The sequence below is a fragment of the Lates calcarifer genome, linkage group LG1 (assembly GCF_001640805.2).
Source record: "Lates calcarifer isolate ASB-BC8 linkage group LG1, TLL_Latcal_v3, whole genome shotgun sequence".
Classification (NCBI taxonomy): domain Eukaryota; kingdom Metazoa; phylum Chordata; class Actinopteri; family Centropomidae; genus Lates; species Lates calcarifer.
In genome coordinates, this window is record NC_066833.1 from 12,207,762 (window position 1) to 12,227,766 (window position 20,005).

The 20,005-nt window shown below is 39.8% G+C and overlaps 1 protein-coding gene across 1 annotated transcript in view; it reads left to right on the top strand.

Annotated features, from left to right (window-relative positions):
• The window catches only part of dars1 (aspartyl-tRNA synthetase 1), a 26,701-nt gene continuing 6,696 nt past the window's right edge, over nt 1–20,005 (top strand). The window contains 11 exon segments of the mRNA XM_018682010.2: nt 1–136; nt 2,659–2,698; nt 2,700–2,762; nt 4,966–4,995; nt 5,369–5,426; nt 7,207–7,299; nt 8,534–8,636; nt 13,261–13,363; nt 13,888–13,968; nt 16,268–16,327; nt 19,051–19,162. Of these exon segments, the coding sequence (XP_018537526.1) occupies nt 114–136; nt 2,659–2,698; nt 2,700–2,762; nt 4,966–4,995; nt 5,369–5,426; nt 7,207–7,299; nt 8,534–8,636; nt 13,261–13,363; nt 13,888–13,968; nt 16,268–16,327; nt 19,051–19,162 (766 nt within the window). The 5' untranslated portion in view covers nt 1–113.

Consider the following 20,005-nt stretch of genomic DNA (forward strand, 5'->3'; position numbering starts at 1 on the left):
AATACAGGTCCTTCCTCCGTGAGCCCGTGCATGCTCTGAACAGCTGATGTGGTGCTACTTTCTCAGAAAGCCGTCAAGTATTGTCTCTTCATTCTTTAAGAATATACCTCGACATGACTAAAGACGAAGTCCAGGGGTAAGAATGGCGTGAAAGTTGTGCATGCCGTAACTCACGTCTCACAACACCACCAGCACACAGCACTTTTTTTTTTACTACCGTAAGATAGGGTTAGCACGGATAGCAGCTAGCTACCGTTGCCTTAACATGCAGCAGATTGCATCATCTGACAGTTTAAGTAAAGAAATCACCACGTTTACCCATGTGAGCAAAAATGTTTAAGATAATAGCCATATGAAAATAAACACAAGATGGACCTAAACGATGCTAGGTAACCAGCGCTACCTTATCTACAGGGTGGATTTGTTGTTTGCAAGCCAAATTACATTTGAAAAGTTTGTCAGTTTATATTGGGATGGTTTAGTAAGCGAGTTGTATCGCAAGAAGTATGTGACAACATCTCTTACAAGTCTTTTTAGTTTTCTGGTGAATTCGGCATATTACAACTTAGTTAAAATGTACAGTGTCAACCTTAATGCTGCAAACCTAGAATGTGAATGAAATATTACACCGGGTGCTGCATAGGCTATTTGGATAGATGCCAAATTGAAATATGGCTCCGTATGAAAAATGTAACATCCTGGGACATATTTTCCCACACATTTATTCTTTTACTACTCACAACACAATATTTTACATTTTGTGTTGTAAAAACAAGTTTGCAGATCCCAACCTGTCAGGCCTGTGCTCATCCACATTCCACTGTAGAGCTCTTTCAGTTTACCCTCTGGTCATGGGCCACTTTGCTTTTAGTTAAAAGTTAGAGTTATAGACAGGAAAGGACTGTTTATGGTGATAAACGTCTACCCTATGTTACTTCCAAGTTGTTGTGGAAAATACATGGAGCGACTGCGTGAGAAAGAGCGTGGAAATCAGTACACTGTACGTTGCCCCAACAATGTAGCTATTTGTGTGTTACCTCAGTTCCACAGACTGAACTCCAGTATTATTATATTAGTCATATTTTGTCGACCACGTTTTAAAAGCTTTCAGTTCTGGTGACCTAATGTACTTTGGATCGCTAAACTTGGTACAAGGACTGATAACATTTTGTTTGATGTTCAACTGTTCCTACCCATTTATTATCCTTTTGTGTCTGTGTGTAACAACTGAACTGTGACAGGGCTTGGGTTGCAATAAGCCTGTTGGACAGTTGCCTAGTTAACTGACTGGTGACAGTTGCCAAATTAGTATGTTTAACTGTGCAACATGTAAACATTTGTTTGTGTTGTGTTAAATTAGCTGTGTAAAGAGTAGAGCGCCACAAAGGTTGTTTGTGTACTGATTTGATAGCAGACAGTAGGTGCTTTGTAGACAGCTCCTCCAGACAATAAGACTGCTCTCACTTGCCTGAGGGTAACAGATATTTGATCCAGTCCAACCGATTCAACTGGTTGGTGGAACATCTGAATGAAACAGCCAGAGTACTTTTTTATTGATCTTCTTCATACTCAGTTTTTTAATGTAATCCAAGTTCACAACACGACTGTGAGACAAGATAGCAATAGGCTATTCATATCTACGTTTGAGGTTCTTTTTTTGTTCCATAGATGATCCACAAATTTGGAATTTATCATTTTAATTCTTAATTTCTTTCGTAATCATAAAAGAAGAACACAGTGGATGTTGGGGCAGTGGTGTTAATTTTATATTTGGGAGTAGGGGAAGTATAAAACCTGGTTTGAAGTCCTCCCTTGGAAGTCATCACCTGTTGAGATTTTTGTTTCTTGTTTAGGCTTTATTGCTATTCATAGATGGCCTTTGGTCCTTGTTATTTCCTGTAACTAAATAGGAGCAGCTCCCATGTTGCTCATTGGCTTCCTTCAGGTCTGCACACCTGGTCATTGGGGAAAACCAACAGCCCTCATTCATTCACCTTCAATCTAAGCACACGTTTATAGCAGTGATTGCATGTCTCAGTTGGAGATGTGCAAAGTTCACTGTTTATAATATTAAATCTGTGATGTGATGTTTGATGTTTTCATTGCTGCTGTTCTATTGTGACCTAATTGTTACATCTAGATAGGAGTGTAGTGTTGTATTTATTTAGTCTGCTGTCCTGTTGCTGCTACAAACAAACTTAACTTAATAGGCAAATATCAGATGCTTATCAGGTCTGACATTGTGTTGTGTATTATGGCTATGTCATTTAGCAAAAGACATCTTTACTTTCAGATAAGACTCGGTGTTATCATAATCAGATAATCTGTATTCTTTACAAATTCTGTAATGGATTAGAAAAGTGTTGGTGAGACTACTGTCTTTTTAAAGCCATAGTGTTTGTCTAGCTAGTCTTACTTTCTGACATCTCTGCTTTTAGCAGCTCTCCAAACTCCCATCCCTAAGTTCACAAAGGCTACAGCTGTTTTGTTGTGTGCAAAAACAATGGGATTAAAGGTAGTGCAGACTTAAAAGCTTGAGGTGGCCATGGCTCAGAATTAATTTTCCCAGGCGGTCAATAACTTCCTCATGGGATGTAGGAGAAATAGGAGGCGGAAGTTGACTTAAATGTTTATGTTGTGTGTTTCTTCCTGTTTCAGGGCGACAGAGGAGGAGCAACAGGCTCAGTCAAAGAAAGCCCTTGAAGAAACAGCAGAAGGAAGCAGAGAAAGCGGCAAAGAAGGCTGAAAAACAGGCCAAGCTGGTCAGTGTTTTTTTTTCTTCTTTTTGTTTTTGGTTTGTTGTTTGACATCCGTTGCCCCTCTCTTACAGCTGGTAAGGCTGTGACGTGCGAGTCTTCAGGGCATTGTGGGTCCAGGAGGGTAGATTAGCCAGCAGGGGGGCAAGATCATCCATTGTTTAAGTATTCCTGTCATTTTTACTTTGTTTATGTCCACCCAAACAAAGTGCTATTTTTTCTGCACTGAGGAAAGACATATTAGCCCCCTCTTTACGTGCAGTTGCAACCATTTTAAAAAGTAAAGGTCAGACTTACCAAGAAGTTCTAGCACTCCAGAAAGTCTTAGTCTTAAATATCCTGTACACTTTCAAACACTTTGTATTTGCAACTTCTCAGTCCTCAGAACTTAATCAGGCAAAATTTTACCTGATGGATTATTGTTTCTAATCTAGGGGTTTTTCACAAAAATAAAGCAAAAGTAACGAAAAATGCCCTCATCTTTAGCAGACTTGACAGAGTCGCCACCAACTAGACAACTTTTTATATCCAACAAACCATGTGGCTCAGTTGTCAGTGCCAAAGCACTTCTATACTTTCACAGAGTAAATGGAGTGCCACTTCTTCTTCTCACAAACATATCTGAAGTCACAGCACTGTAAACATGAGCACTGCCACAATGCAAATGGTTTTGGATATTTTTGAAGTTTAAATAAAGTTTAGTGCTGTAACTAAAAAATATTACTATATGAAGAGACATTCATACACAATGTGTTTTAGGCTTGTGTATATTTAATTATATTGTCCTTGAAATGCCCTTTGACATGTAATGCTGTGGTTTGTGCTGGATCACTGATGTTATGTACAGATACACACCTGACAAACAGGCTGAGCTGCTGTGATAAACAATGATCAGATCCAATGCTGAATTTCCCATACTGTCTGTGTTCTAAGACCAGCTGAGAGAAAATGCGTCAGCTTGAAGACATGTTTCTGCAGGTCATCTAACAACTTCACCTGTGTTGTTGTTTAGTCGTTTGTTCTTTTTCCCCCTCTCAAACCAGAAGTGCCTGCTGCACTAACATGAGGTGCTCCAGTTGCTGTTAAAGTTTGTCGTAAATAAGATGTTATGTCCGTCCATGTTCTATGAGCTGCTCTCATGAGCTTTATTAATTATTAGTAGCTTTATTAGTAGCTTAACACATTACAATTAACACACCTCACGAATTTAATAAGGTCAGTTTCCAGACTGGTATTGGTGCTTCCCTAAATTTTTCCTCAGGCTGTCAAATAAAGCAAGATCTGCTGGATATAAATGAGGAGATCTGTATCAATCCGTCAGAAAATGTGTCATCTAGCTTGAGTTTGAATTATCCAAGACATCATGTAACAAGCGGCCTTTATCGGCGAAAGCATTGAGGTTTCCTGTCAACCGGATGGATAAACCCTGCCAGCATGCTTCATGGAAGAAGCAGGTGTTGTCACTGTTTAATACCCTACCTATTGCTGCCTATATTGGTATGGTGTAGAAAACATTACCTAGGGGAAGACCTGAAACCTGAGTTGAATGTTTATTTAGTGAGTGTTATCCGTGTTATCTTTTGTTGTGCACTTTTTCTGCCAACACTTGTCACTTTAGTTGCCCCGGTGTGGGTCCTATTGCTTCATGGCTATAGGGGGGTCTATATTCAGCGGCAATATCATCCATCATGTGACTGTATTATCATATCAAGGATGGGCAATTCCAATTCACTCTACTGCCACCAGCCATTTCATACTCCCAATATCAATTTGCATAGAAAATGGAATTGTAGCTTTGCCAAGGCTCGATCTCATCGCACTCTGGGAGTCATTTGCCTAGAAGTCAGTGCAGAGATAAAGAATATCTGTCCACTTACACTGTTTCTATTACAAAGCAATATCTCCTGCTGCCATTGCTCATTGTCTATGATGTGTTAGAGTATTGTGTAGAGGAGCTGTGCATTCCAGGGATCTAAGGCTTGACTCCGGGACTTTGCTATGATTTATTAATTTCATTCAAATCCCTGATAGCACAAGATGAAAACACAATTTACATGACTGTTGTAGCAAAATGTTTTAAGTTGCTCCATTTGAAGTTGGATGTTTTTGAACATTTTTTTGTGTTTGAATTTAATAGATAGTACTCTTGTCGTTATTTCCTGGCTATTGGCAGTGCCCTTTAAACCCCTGTCATCTCTTTGTGTTTCAGGCTGCCGAACAACAAAGCACAGAGGAAGATGTAAGTATCCCGTATGGATCACAGCACTTCTCCCCTAAGACCAGTTCCCAGCCTTTCTGTCTGTCTTTGATTCTACCTCAACTTTCCACACCTTTGCAACAGTTTGTATGCAAATACCTTCATGTTGAACTCCCGTGTTTCTGTTGTCTGTTCTACAATTTTTTCCTAAGATTGTGATAAGCCACATTATCTGTTCTGTCTGTCTGTTATCTCAGATGTACTAGACAGACTGACGCTTATGAAATCAAACTGGTAGAGTTGCTGTTGAGAACAATACATAGTTGATGTACATATTTGAAAAGCAGTGTGATGTGAACTTTTCAGTCAAATGGCTTATCTCTACCGCTAAGATGTCATGCTTTTATCTTTTCAGGACTTTGCCAAGGACCGATATGGTGTGTCAGCTATGGTCCAGTCCCAACAAAAACTGGGTGAGTATGAAAGCTACTTCTGTCACAGGAAACCCAATAGCTGAACAAATGCACAGTCTCAGCTGAAAACACAGAAAAATAATGATGACTTCATGGTTTCCTGCTCTTGAAGATTTGCAATAGAACAAATTAATAAGACTAAAACCTTTGCATTGCCTTGATGTGACCATAAGTTTAATGACCATTTATATCAATTTCTCTGTCATGAGATGGTATTTGGTGTTTTAAGAGTAGATGAATTTAGTTAAAATTTGTAGCATTAACACTGCCTTGTTCCTGTCTCAGTACATCACATTGGACTGATTACTCCCTGTAGATGCTTTTTTATCGTGTGCCTGTCTTTTCCAAACTCGACTGCATCAGTGAAGGAAAGCTGTGTATTTTAGAAGAATGTATTTACTCACACCCACATAGTGTAGGAAAAAAGGTTCACAGAATACAGTACACGCTGTAAACATAATGGCTTCAATGGCAAATGTCATGTTTTTATTATATTATTTTGAGTTGAGTGTGTGTTTTTTTCTGTCTCTGTGTGCTACATTATACTCCCAATTCCTGTCAATCATCTGACAATAGAGGTGGAAGCTTAGCACAGAAAATAACATTTTAAAAACTCACTGCCTTACAACTTACTCTTTCTTTTTATTTTATGTGTTTATCTCACTTACCTATGATATTAGTTAGAAATTGGCTTTATGTTCAAAAATGTAAACTAAGTTCAGGTAGGGTCACAATCATGGTCAACTGACATGAAAGCCATGAGGACATTGCAAGTCATCATTGTAAGTCACTGATATAAAAGTAACAAATGAGTCAGCCCAGTGTTGGGACATAAAGTTGAACATGGGGAGTTTGGTAACAAAGAGTTAGACCACCACTGTAAAGATTAGGAAATTACAGTAACATAATGAACTGGAGAACGTGCAGGATCCCTTAAATTTCATGTTTTGTTACAAGGTGACATCCTGATCCAGGACTTCTGTAATTGCATTTTTCTGGCTGTCAAACGTTACTGATATAACACGATTACAACTGATAAACATCGTGAAAAATGCTTTGGAGCCCTTCTGTCGTCACGATTGTGCCAACGTCAGTGATAATTGCAGTAACTAATAGTGCGTGATAACTCCCGGATGAATGAGGCAGCAGGCAGACCTGTCGAGGTCGTCCATCTGTCTGGATGCTCTTTCAGGTCCAGTGGCAGAAAACAAAGTGGGGCCTCCCTCACCTGCGTGCCGAGCTCAGCCATAGGGAGGTGGGGGGTGGAGGGTGAGGGCTTTTATGTGGGTTGACGTAGAGTTCCCAGCCAAAAGGGCGGCTCTGTTTTCTCTGGTGTAGCCTCGGTGTCTGCCTCTTTTGCTCACTGATAATAAGGAGAAAACATGCCTCTGAGTGACACAGGTGAAACCAGAGTCAATTTGTCATAAAGCCCACAGAGAATAGGTGAGTTAGACAGCTTTCAGCAGGTCTCCTAGTGTGTCTTATTTATTAGGCACGTCTGTAATTTGAGCATTTTATTGTGTGTACGTCTACACGCACATGCATGCTTGTTCACATTTCTTTCTGCCTTTGGGAGTGTGCAGGGAGGAGAAGAGGGGGTGTGAGATTCTTTATGGAGAAGTGGGGAGGCAGAAAAATTCTTTGAAGTAATAAAATAAAGTATGTGTGTGTGTGTGTGTGTGTGTGTGTGTGTGTGTGTGTGTGTGTGTGTGTGTGTGTGTGTATGTGTGCGTGTGCGTGTGTGTGTGTGCACGTGCGTGCATGTGCGTGTGCGAGCCAGACAGGGTGCTGGTACGTGTCCAAGACCTTACTCCTGAGAAAGCTGACCAGCTGATCTGGCTGCGTGCCCGAGTCCACACCAGCAGAGCCAAAGGTGAGATCACCCTGTCTTTGTTCACCAATTTTTTGGCTCAGAGCAACTTTCTTTTGTGTGGAAGAAAACAAACAGACAATATTGGATGACCCCTGTGCTAATCCTCAGTGTACTATAATGAAATGTCTAAAAGGTCTTCCCCTGAGGCAGTTCTCCACATCACTCTCTTCTTTTCAAGACCAAATGGTAATACCAGTTGGCTTTGACTTGGAATCGATAGATTTCCCATGACCTAGCTGACTGACAGTGCTCTTTTTATCCAGATCAAGCAGAAAACTAAAAAGAAATGCCCAGTTTTTATTGTGGAAATACATACCAAACCATACCCCAGTGTGAAATAAACATTTTTCTACTCCTTTCTGGGATTGTGTATGCACTTAGAGTTTCTTCTCTTCTTTTTTTTTTACCTTCCTTTCATACTAGGCAGAGTTTGACAACCTGAGGGTGTTTCTGATATCATTGTCAGACTAGCATGTCACTGCCAACTGAGAGATCAGATAACCTCTATTTGTTGGGTTCCAGCTACTGGCTGCCATGTAGCTTCTCTATTTGAATACAATGAACCCACTGAGCTTTGCCAGGCTATTACATCTCTTTATGAAACATCAAGCCTTTTTACTGCCTTGCTAAACTGTGATTGCAAATAAACTAAGCTCTCAATGATGATCCTTTAGCCATTTCCTTTCAAGATAACCTCCACAGTTGAGAGCCCCTTCCTCTCCACTTATATATTCATTCTCTCTCACTCGCTGTAAGGATGTCCGTCTGAGCAGAATAACATCCTGATTTGGTCTGGGATGAGGTGCATCTGTTGGTGGGATTTTGGCATCACTATTATCCCCACCACACCCACCCCCTTCTCACAGGCAACAAACATCAAAGTACCTGGGTGGTCTGACTGCCCAGAGTTTGTGTTGGCTAACTAGTTTACACTGTTCCAAGGTGTGTGTTTGTTAGGAAGGTAGCAATCACCCTTTCTCCACACAGTGCTCCACACAGTGCTCTTCAAAGAGAAGACTTTGTTAGCAAATGTTTGATACTTTACCTGACAAGAAGGGCCCTTTTAGGTGAGGGATATTCTCTTCGTCCCAAGTAACACTTAGCCCTTTTGCCTGCAAAAACTTAGATTGCTTCAGAGTGAGCAGCCAAGCTTTTATCATGACAAGCCTGTTAAGCTTACTTGAAAGAGGTCTTAACACCTTGGCACTATCTATTGTTGTTGTTTTGTTTTCAGGGAAGCAATGCTTCTTGGTCCTGCGTCAACAGCAGTTCAACGTGCAGGCACTAGTCGCAGTGGGAGATCGTGCCAGCAAGCAGATGGTCAAGTTTGCCGCAAAGTGAGTACCGAGACTGCTCTTCCTGTCAGAGAGGGCAAAAAACAATGGTGGGAAAATCCTGGGCCCTAATCGTCCGTCGATCCATTTTCACACATTCTGAGCGAGGTGGATGGTGGGGAAATCAATCATTTTTCACTTGACAACAAAAGCTGGCTGTTAACAGGGCGGGACACAACAGTGTTTTAATGGAACGGTTCCTGTCGAGATGGCAGATACAGCAGCTTGGATCAGAGGAGGAAGAAATACTTAAGAGCCAAGCACCATTAGTCATGCTAGCAGTTAATTGTAGCCCATTACTGATGTGAATGAACACAACTATTGGCGGATACGCACTTTATTAAAAGGGCTAAACGGGTTAAGGCTGCTATAGTCTGATGGTGTTCACAAGGGGGCTCATTTGTGTAATAATTCGAAATGTGGTCTATGTGGCCACATAAAAACATTCCCAATGAAATTCAGGCAAATTACTAAAACATACAGTGTTTCAGTAAATTACTGTTTTCCAGTTCTCCCACTGTTTGATGAATTCAGTATATTTGTAAATGGGGAAGATTATCATGAATTACTTCACTGGCACCTCCTCAGATATTGCAAAATTAGGCAAAGGGCAACACCCGCAACTGTAATCTGTCAGACCAAAATGGCTGTTATGACATTGGATAATGAAGAACTAATGCAATGCAGAGACTGAAGTGTTACTTAATGCTATTTAAAACAAGCCCAGTGTTAAGTAGCAGCTATTATAGCCTTACAGCCTCACAAAAAGCCACAATCAAGACTGAGGACAGAGCAAGTGTCTGCTGTTTCAGCCTTCCAGAGAAACTTACAAGAGTTGAAATAAATCAGTTTAATTAAAAGTGTCAACTAAAAAGCACATCACTGACAAAGAAAGCAGTGTCAAACATCCAGGGGGATTTATCCGGCTCCCTCATTGTTACAGACAATGACCTCATACCCAGCGATAAGACCACTGTGGGTCCAGAAGACAAGTGTTTCTCCCTGGCTTCTCACTCCCTCTAATCATTTAGGACTAAACAGCAAAATGGTAGCTTCAGAGGAGTCTGTGTTACAGAATTTAAAAACAGTTATTATCTTTGATGGCATCTACAATAAACAGCAAAATAAATATTTCTCTAATTCATGTTAATACTTTGAGTAAATATAGGCATCCATCCAGTACAGACTTAATGAAAGAAGTAAATAATAAATGATGGAGTTTATGTACACACCTGCCTGAGTCATATGTAAACAAGTTGGAGCTGCTAAATGTTTGATGAATATCCAAATGTGTATAAATTACCATTTTACTTACATTCATTATACTTGTGTCTCATAAACAAGACCTTTGGAGCGTCTTGGCAGGTTGTTGCAGTATGTTGAGTTTTACAGGAAACTTAAACACAAGTACGTTTTTCTAATGAGGGCAAGGTCACTGCTGCTCAAACCCGAGTCTTGACCTCTGCTGCCTGACCATGCTGACCCAACTTTCTTAGAAGTGTCAGAATCCCCTGACTGTCTCATAGTTCCTCTCAGTCACTCAGCTGACCAGCTCCCAGCCATCTGTGAGAATCAGCTTAATTTTCCTTTATCCTGCAGTGCTTTGTTGTTTCAGAAATGGCACCAATCACAGGCAAGAAAGGACTGGTGATTTCAAACTATATGTTGTTAAATATTGTAAAAACAAACTGACTGTATGTCCCACAGGAGACTGTTTTTTTTCATGTGTTTTGGACATCGGTCATATTTCAATATGTTTTTGTAACCGTTAGATGATTTCTTTTATGTGAAGTAGTTCCTCAATCTGGTTCTGCAATACTGTGGTTGGACAGTTAAAATGTTGTGCCACACATTGTCACCTGACAACAGAGCAAATGAAAGTGATGACATGGTCTCCACGACAACGTGGTCTTTCATCACAAGGCTAAAATAGCATAGTCATGCTGCAGCATAGCGATTTACCAAGAGGGTTTCGTTCCTGAAGGTCACTGTTGGACTCAAAATATGATGTGGTTTTTTTTATATTAAAATGTTGAAGAACATGTGGCACTGTCAGTTTTTGTTGCTTTTTGGCCTCACTCTAGTTTCACACACTTTGGTGCAATGATTGACAGGCCATGTAAGACCCTGGATTACAAGTAAATCCTCCATAATGACATGGAGGGCAGAGATGACATTGCTGAGGATGTCTCCTTTCACATATTGTATGTCCAAGATATCCTCCACTCACTCACACTATTTAATTAAGTGGTCTTCAGGCTCTGCAGCCGTTATTCGACTCAAGTACTTCAGGCATGCTGAGTGTTTCGGGTCAGGTACCTCTGTAACATATTCATATCACGCTTAATACATTCAAAGTAAGTGCAGGTCTCGTATAGTAATCCCAATCCAAATTATAGTAATTCCAACTAAAGTATGATAACCAAACTTACAATAGTGTCTCCAGTAATCCTATCATTACTTTATTTTAACATCTTTCCACCCTTTTGTCGAGACAGTACTGGAGCTGAATTAAAAAAACAGATTCAGTGTGAATGTGGTCTCTCTCTTATCTCCGTGTGACATTGTCAAATCTCAGTCTTGAGTTAATCAGTGTGTGCTGACTGTGTTGTCAGCAGCCTCTGGGCCCTGCAGTGGAGGTTATTAATGCAGGTATTTATTTATGTAACTGATCTCTTCCAATAGGGGAAGGACTATGGTGGCAGCTGTCGTGGGGCTGAGGGGACAGCAGTACCCCAGTGTTCAGTCCCTCATTACTGCTTTTTAATGAGCAGGATTGAAGGATTTTAGCAGGTTTCCCATCTGGTCTTGTGCAGCATGATGATCAGTGTTGTGCCTTGCATCTCTTATGATACTCTTAAGTTCAGTGAGGAGCCTGTGTAGGAAGATGGTACGTCAATGTGAAAACCCATAGTAAAAAAATGAAAAAAGGGTTCTCTTTATATTTGTATTTTACTTTCTCTTGATAGGGGAATTCTTTTAACACCCACTCTCAATATCAAATTGTTTTTTGTAGTAGAGCTGGGTACTTCCCACAAGTTCACAATATGATGTAATCTGTCACACTTTTGCAACAAACTGCAGATCAGTTGTCTCAAAGTTCAGCAATCCCTCACCTACCCACCTGCTTCTGTTTATTTACTTATTCTTCTTTGTGACTAATATACAGTTATTAAAGGACATTATTGAAAGTGACTGAAAGTTGTAAAAAAAAAAAACTATTTGAACTGTGTGATTATGCAGTCTACTATACTGTATCCTGTCATCTGACTTTAAAAAACTAGTGCTGATTTAATAGTGCAAACTTCATTTTATAGACAGTTGGGTCAAGTAGGGTTGCTTTACTCCTCCAGCGTGATTCCACCACATGAATCTCCGCACCAAATGCAGAGATTTTTTTTTTTTAATGGCTTTAGTTACATTTATACATACACAAATAAAACATAATATTAATACTATAATGACTTAATTCTGAGTTCACACTGTCCCAAAATGGCTCTTTGGGCAGCTCCAGAAGATATGTGTATGGTTTGCATCTGTATGGCCACAAAGGCTGCAGCATGTTTGTAGCCATAGGAGTTTTTTTTCTGCTTTATTTTTTTTACGCATTTAGGCGTAGTAAAGAAACAAATTAGGTTTTTCCAGTTCAGTTCTTCCCATTTATGTGAATTTGTCGATCTGTTGCATCTGTAGTGTTACACACATATGATGCCATTCTCCTTCTGAAATTGTGATATAAAATTCTTTTTCCCACTTAGCTTTAAAATGTATTTTTAGCCTGACATTCCATTAAATTGCGATATACTTTAGAAGTAATCCTCAGTGTTTGATGATATGCATTGAGCATCACCTCTGTCACTGGATTTTTTTCTTCTGGTACCTCTCCTTTTACTTTTTTGTTGTAATTTTCTCTCAGTTGAAGATATCTAAACAAGTCTTGATTCCTAAGTGCAAATCTATCCTTCAAATCTTGAAAACCTCTTAGGTGTCTCTTTTCAGTAGCAAATATAGTCATTCCTTTCTCACTGACATTTTCCAAAAGCTGAAAGTGAAAAATGAAAAATGTGGTGACAGGAATTATTTTAGGGTCCCAGAATTTATTTTGAAGTGAGGAGAACTGTGGTGTAATGGTGAAATTCTTTCTCCCCAGCAAGATGAGCCATCCCATAACAGTCAATTTTGTCTACAGTATAGTGTGTGGTTTTGATTTTCTGCCCTGCTGCAACCTGTTGATTTGAGCCTAACGTCGATAGACATGTTTGTGTTGAGCAGAGAAAGTGGGGGTAGCGGTTTTGTTATGAAAGCTGCACGCTCTTGTGGTATGTGAACTAGCCCCTCTCCCTGCGTTAGCAAATGTCAGTGCTACAGTTGTATTTTTAGGATGTGTGGTGATTTGAAAACGAAAAAAGGAAAAAAAAAAACCACCACCCAGCTCAAAATCACTCAACCATATCCCACACTACCCCTTGCACATCACACCATTAAAAATGAAAACACAAGTCTACAAGTATCCGTCACAGTTTAATGGAAATATTGTTGTCACGCAGTTAGCCTCCCACACAGATGAGTTTGTTTTCTAAGTGCTATCTGTTGTTTACCCTCCACCCTTCCCAACTGTCTCCACCAGCATCACCAAGGAAAGTATCATAGACGTGGAGGCGTTGGTGAGAAAAGTGGAGCAGAAGATCGAGAGCTGTTCCCAGCAGGACGTGGAGCTCCACATTGAGAGGGTGGGCATAGTTTCACTACAGTCATCAGTGCATGTGAACACAGAGCAGATAGTACAGTCTCTTTTTATGCACACAAATTCTTCTCTACATCTAAATGAAAATTTAGATGTAGAGAAGAATATACATTTTGCACACGAGCATGCTTCATATCATTCAGCCAGGTAAGTTCACATCTGTTCACACAGGAATTACAAAGGTGTTATGTAAAGACCAAAACACAGAATTAATTCTTCATTTCAGTTCCTCTCTCAACACAGTGTGTGGTTGTTAATTACTCTAAAGCATTAAATGTAGGTTTCAGGGTTGTATCCACCACCTGAACATGATTGTTAGCAGCACAGAAACGCTTTTTTTTTTCTTTTTTCTCACACATACTCTACATGAGAATGTTACTCCCTTTCACTTTAACACTCTCTAGTCTGTATGTGGAGTTTGGGTACTTTCCACTATCAGAAACATCTAATGGAAACATTGGTGGTTTGTCACCCTCTGAATTTTAATGCTCGTTTGCTTCTTCCTCCCAGATTTTCGTCATCAGCCAGGCAGAACCTCGTCTTCCCCTGCAGTTGGAGGATGCAGTCAGGCCCGATGGAGAAGGAGAAGAGGTGAGGATGAATGTAGGGATGGAGGCGAGGGCATGGAGAGCATACTTCACCCAAGGTCCTCACTGGTGGAGACACCTGAGTGACAGTTTTTTTTTTTTTTTTTTTTTCTGCTCTGCCTATTAATGTGAAGCATATGCTGACACCTAAAGGCTGATTTTATTCTTTTCAAAGAAGCAGTGCTCTGTAGTTCACAATAGGACACTTCAGTGGCATTGGGTATGTGATTAAGACCATCCAACCATGCAATATTTTCATGAAAAATATTGATTTGTGTTGAAAAGGAGAACAACCACCAACAATTTAAGGGATTTTGAATAGAATACTATAAACCTCCATGTGAGGTGCGTTCTTCAGGTGAAAGTTCACGTCAGGTGAAAAGAATCAGCTTGTAATGCCAATAAGACAGCTCAGACTCAGCCTGAAAAAAAACAGCTGTAGACTGTAGACTCTTCTTCAATTTAAAAAATTCTGACATCAGCTTCTCAGTGTGAGAAAGAGGAACTGACTGCCAGTGAGCGTGAGAGTTCACTGTTTCCATCTCATGATGTGCATGGTTAGGTCTGGTCTGACTGTACAATGACAACAGCATAATTAACCACTAAGCCTCAATTTATGTGAATACTTTATATCAAAAGCAAAATGGTAGCATATCCATGCAGTGAATTAACTTAATCTCTTACAGAGTGAAGATGCTGTCAGTAAGGAGAATAGAGACCTGTGTTTTTGGCAGAGTCAAGGATTAGGTAATTAAACCTGGTTAAATTAAACAAGATCAAGAGCAGATTGGCTCGTGCTGAATAACATCACTTGAAATGAGTGAAATCACCTCGTTTGACTTTCCCCTCTTTATGCAAACTGTGATCTCATTGCACAGTGTTTATAAGAGCCGGCAGCCAGGGTTTAGGGAGGACTCTGAATTCCAATTAAGGAGATTTGCGCATCGATGCTGAATCATTTGAGAGAATCATGATGCATTTAAGAAGCCATTATTTTCACACTTACATTTAGGAGGTTATTAGTGAATCTTAAGCATTGAGGCTCCTGTCTCTGGGTGTCAGTCACTGACTTACCAGCAGGTCAGTTTGATATACGATTGATTGGTTACCAGTTCAGTTTAAGAAAGATGATTGATTCTTTTTTTGCAGTTCAGTTTTTTGAATTTCCCCAACATAGCTGAAAAGATTCACCAAATCAAGTAGCACAAATAGTCACTGCAGTAGATTTAGTATCTTTGCAAACAAGTTAACAACGTTTACACTAAGCCTCTCAAGTTGCCACTTCAGTGCTGGTTACAAAAAACTGCTGCATTACCTCAACAGGTAGATTGGACAGTTTATTTACTTCAGTAGTTTATTTAGTTCTGCTCGTGCAGCACTTTCCTGCAAAAATACATTACACGGGAAGTTTCAACAAGCTGTCTGAACTTTTTTTGGGAGGGGTTCTGAAATGTTGCCATACCTCAAAATTATAATCAGAGAAGTACTTAAAACATTGCTGTTGTTGTCTGTCATGTTTGCTTGTGATGGCACACACCAACAACTATTGTTGTTCTGTTGCTGTAGAAAACACAATGTTTTATTATCATATCATTTTATATATAATATGATGAGCAACTTAATATATGGGTGTCACCATATGAGAGACAGCTAAGAGCCGGTCTGTTTATCAGTGAGCCACTCTCTGCAGCTGTTTCAGCATCCCAGGTGTTTTCTGCAGGGATTCAACATGTCAGGCACACACTTGTAGCGGCACCTGTCTTCCCAGGAGACACAGGCCTTAACAGCACTGTCTATGTGACTGTCTGCCCGTCTAATCTTTTGTCACTCTGCGCGGGGCTGTTTGGAGCAGGATGTGGCTACGCAGGCTATTAGCTCAAACCCCAGTGGGTGCTGTGAGGAAGCCTGACATCCCTGACCCTGGAAGCAATGGTTCCTCCTGTGATGAAACATTTACTTTTTCATTTGTTTTTTTGTTTTGTTTTTTTCTTTTCTCTATTATTGCTTGTTGTCCCACATTGCAGATGGTCAGTGTTTTTAGTTAGATTAAGAAAAGATAACATGGACCACTTACTGTTTTTAAAGTTGATAGCCTTCTCTTCAGCTGGTATTTAAACTGGGATTTTTACATTTAACATGACTAATATTGCATGTTTACTCTGCGTGAGGTTCAAAAAGCCTTTTAAAAAGCGTTAACACATCATTGGGCACAACACTCCTGTTAATGGCACTGCACAGTTACACTGCTGAATATTTCATAGTCGGAGGGCTTTTTGTGACGTGATATTTTTGTTTGCCCTCAGGAAGGCAGAGCCACAGTCAACCAGGACACCAAGCTGGACAACAGGGTGATTGATCTCAGGGTAAGTTGCTGCCAGAGCTGAGGAAAAACAAGTGAAAGAACCTTCTTGACAAAACCTGCAGAGATTTTTGATATATCTAACCCCTGGCATTTTCACATCAGTGGCTTATCTGGTCTTTAGGTTAATCTTTTCAGGGCAATTTATTCTCCATTTCTATTGAAATGGCTAGTTTAATTATTTTATTATTAATCTCTCTCTTTCTCTCTCTCTTTCTTTTGCATTTTAGAAATGCCATGGTAACAATAAACTTAATTTCTTACATTTTATGCAGTGATATAGGAATGTTATGCTGAACCTTTTATGCAGTGCAGTTAAAATTGCTATAGAGTAAAAACAGGACACGTTTTTTTTCCATTAAAAGGAAAAGCAGACAACCTATAAGTTACAGTAAACATTTCGAATGCAAAGCAAACCACTACACCTCTAAAGTGAGAAGAGGTAGTCTGTGATTTCACAGGCTGATGCTATCAATCTTGTGCAGTGTGGGAGATGTGCTAAACCTATTCGAGCAACAGAAGACACAAAGCCGCAAAGTGTCTCATTGTTTTGATCTGTGCCTCCCACATGGATGGTGCGACAGGCAGGAAGGCACTAACATCACAAGCGTAGCTCACAAGCCTTGCAACAACACCTGTTTCTGTAACTCTGTGCACTTTTAGCTCATGGACCCAGGTCTGTCATCAGTTTTACACTTTAGAGCCCAGTGAAGCTATAAAGTGGTTCCCACACTGGCAGAAACACTCCAAAAGGGAACCATAAAACTGGTCCAATAATAATTTAGTTCCTATGGCACTCTCTTTGTAACTTGGCCATCCTTAAATATAAGGTGATTCACACTAAAACACAATGGAAAAGTTTGCTTGTGTTCATTTTAATTGAGTTTGCATGAGACAGCTGGACTCACATGTAGACAATCTGTGTCACAGATCACCTAACAGGGCTGTTGCCATTACCTCAATATTGTAGAAGAACTACTGTATGAGAATCAGCCCAAGCTTTAATTTACCACATGTTCATTTTAAGGCTGCAAATATTAAGTAACATTTTTAGTACTGATTATATTATCTTCTTGATTAGTTATTTAGTTGTTTGATCTCTAAAACACCACAGAATTGTGTAGAATTTCTATCACAGTTTTCTTAAGATTAAGGTAACAAACTTACCTTTTTTCTGACTAACAGTCCAGAATATAAAGAGCTCGGTTTAATATCACATAAGGAGAAAATAGCAGCATGTCCTCAGACTTGAGAAACTGTTAACAAGAATATTTGGAATTTTGCCAAATTAAGCAAGTACAACTTAAATGGTTAATTGATTTTTAAAAGTAGTTGTTAATTAATTTTCAATTCATTTCAATTGTGTCCGCTCTAGTTCCTTTTGTTGTACTTGACTTACACTTTAGGAGAATTTTGACCCTTGTGTAAAGTTCTCGCATAACGCCACCCTATTACCTATATGTACCCATATATTACTTGCTTTATAGTATGTTAAACAAATGCAGAGAGGATTTGCTGAGATTTAAAGATCTGTCTTGGAAAATAAAGGTGAGCCCAGGTGAGCCCTGGCAAATATTTCAACTTTCATTTTATGCTTTGAAATCTACCTGTGGTGGATCATCACCGCAGCTGGGGTTTCATACCAGTACTGTTTGCCACTGAGAGGTACCTCAAGTTCAGGTTGATTTTTTTCTTAAACATTTTTTATGAGGCTTCACACTCTAAGGGCACCACCAGAAGAAGTGTCAGTTTCTGGGAAAAAAAACTACCCACCCACTTTTGCACCTACATGCTGCAGACGTGCAACTGTAAACAGGAAGTGCTTTCTAATTTTTGAATATGGTCCTCCGCAGACTGGTTTAAGGTCAGTTTCCCCACGTTTGACATGGGGCCCAGCCCAATGTGTGATTCATGACACAGATGAGTCATAGGTGTTGTTAGGGTAGATTGGATTATTTGGTTCACTGCTTTTTAAAGTTTTTGCTACAAGTGTTTTGAAGCAGGAAAGTTATATTTTTTTTCTTCGCTTGTTCTTTTTGCAGTATGAAGTACTGAAGTATTCAGATTGGAAATGAAGGAAAAGTTTCTGCCAGACAGCCCTGAGGCATTGTCTGCAGATTAATGAGCTTGCCAGTATTTAGACATTATCACCTTTCCATTCTGCCACTTATTAGTCAGACAAGGCCTATTCAGGACTGGACAGGCATCAGAGATGGGGAAAGAGGGAGAAATCACAAGTTTTAATTAACACAGACCTGAGCGTTCTGTATTGAAAGGACCAGGGCCTCTGTTCATGAAGATGTATAATGACTGGAGTCAGTAAGTCAGTCAAGCTCACTTATAGAAATCTTGTGGTCACTTGAAATGAGTCAGTGGACTTAAGGGAGTGTTCACTTACTTTTTCACATGCTCTGTCGCCTAACTGTTGCAGCTTTGGGGGATTTTGGGGCTTAGGTTTTTTACAGTAATCCCCTGGTTTACTTAGATGAGTTTTATTCCCTGCCTTGATTTCAGTTTACATTTGTATTCATAATTCTAACTTACATTTATTGTGGTTTAAAGTTCTACAGATGGATGTCTTGCCCTTGCGAGCAAGCAAGTGTTGCAGAAACTGGTAGTCTGGTTTTCACACATCTGTTATGATTGTGTAATATGTCAAATGAATCATGCGCAGTGTGGTAATACCTCTGTTTTTGGCTGTGTGTTTCCTCATGGATCCTCCTGTAGACGACCACCAGCCAGGCCATCTTTCGGCTGCAGTCAGGAGTGTGTCAGCTCTTCAGAGACACCCTCGCCAAAAAGGGCTTTGTGGAGATCCAGACCCCTAAAATCATATCAGGTATAAACACTCTCTCTGTCACATGGATCCTGCCTCAGGGGAAAACTGAGACTAACATGCACTGAATCATTTTCAATTACATGTTTCAGTGGGGACACATTTGTTTCCATATCACCACCCACAGGTGTCCAGTGAGTCATTGTGTGACAGTTGTTAGGTCAACTTCCTGTCCTGTTGTTTTTTTCTAGACTGCAATTCAAATCAGAAAACAAACCTGAAGTTCAGTTGAAGCTCACAAAACGGTTTCAATGACTAACAAGAGTTTTTGAACCAATACTAGTCTTGCACATTTATGTTCAAGAAAAACAGCAGACAAGAAGGTATTAGACAAAGTTTTATTGTTTCAAACCAATCAGGATTGTAATCCATTCCACTGGGAGTTTTGATATATCGACCAACTGTCACATTTCTACACAGTGCCTTTCCTAATTTGACAGAGGAGGCCTTCCTTAAACTTGCTCCCAAAAGGCCTTATCCCACATCACTTAACAGAAAGGAAGACTGGGGAAACAAAATCTTCTTACCAGCATTCAGAAGATACAGTTATTTGAGCTTTTCCCTGCATAACATCTCTCTCACCCTTGAATCTTTTTCTCAACTTCAAGTGTGAGAGGAGACATGTCAATCCACACACACCAGTTCTTGATTAAAGTCAAGAGACTGCTCACAGAGGTGTATGCCATTGATAATGACAGCTGTAAATAAATAAATGGGAGGAGAATTTGGTCTAAAATCAGTAATTTTAATGTTATTTCGAGTCATAATAGATGAGTAAAGATTCCCTGTTTTTCTTCAACCAGCAATAGTAACCATGTGCATTAAAACCCAGTCCATAGCTTCCCA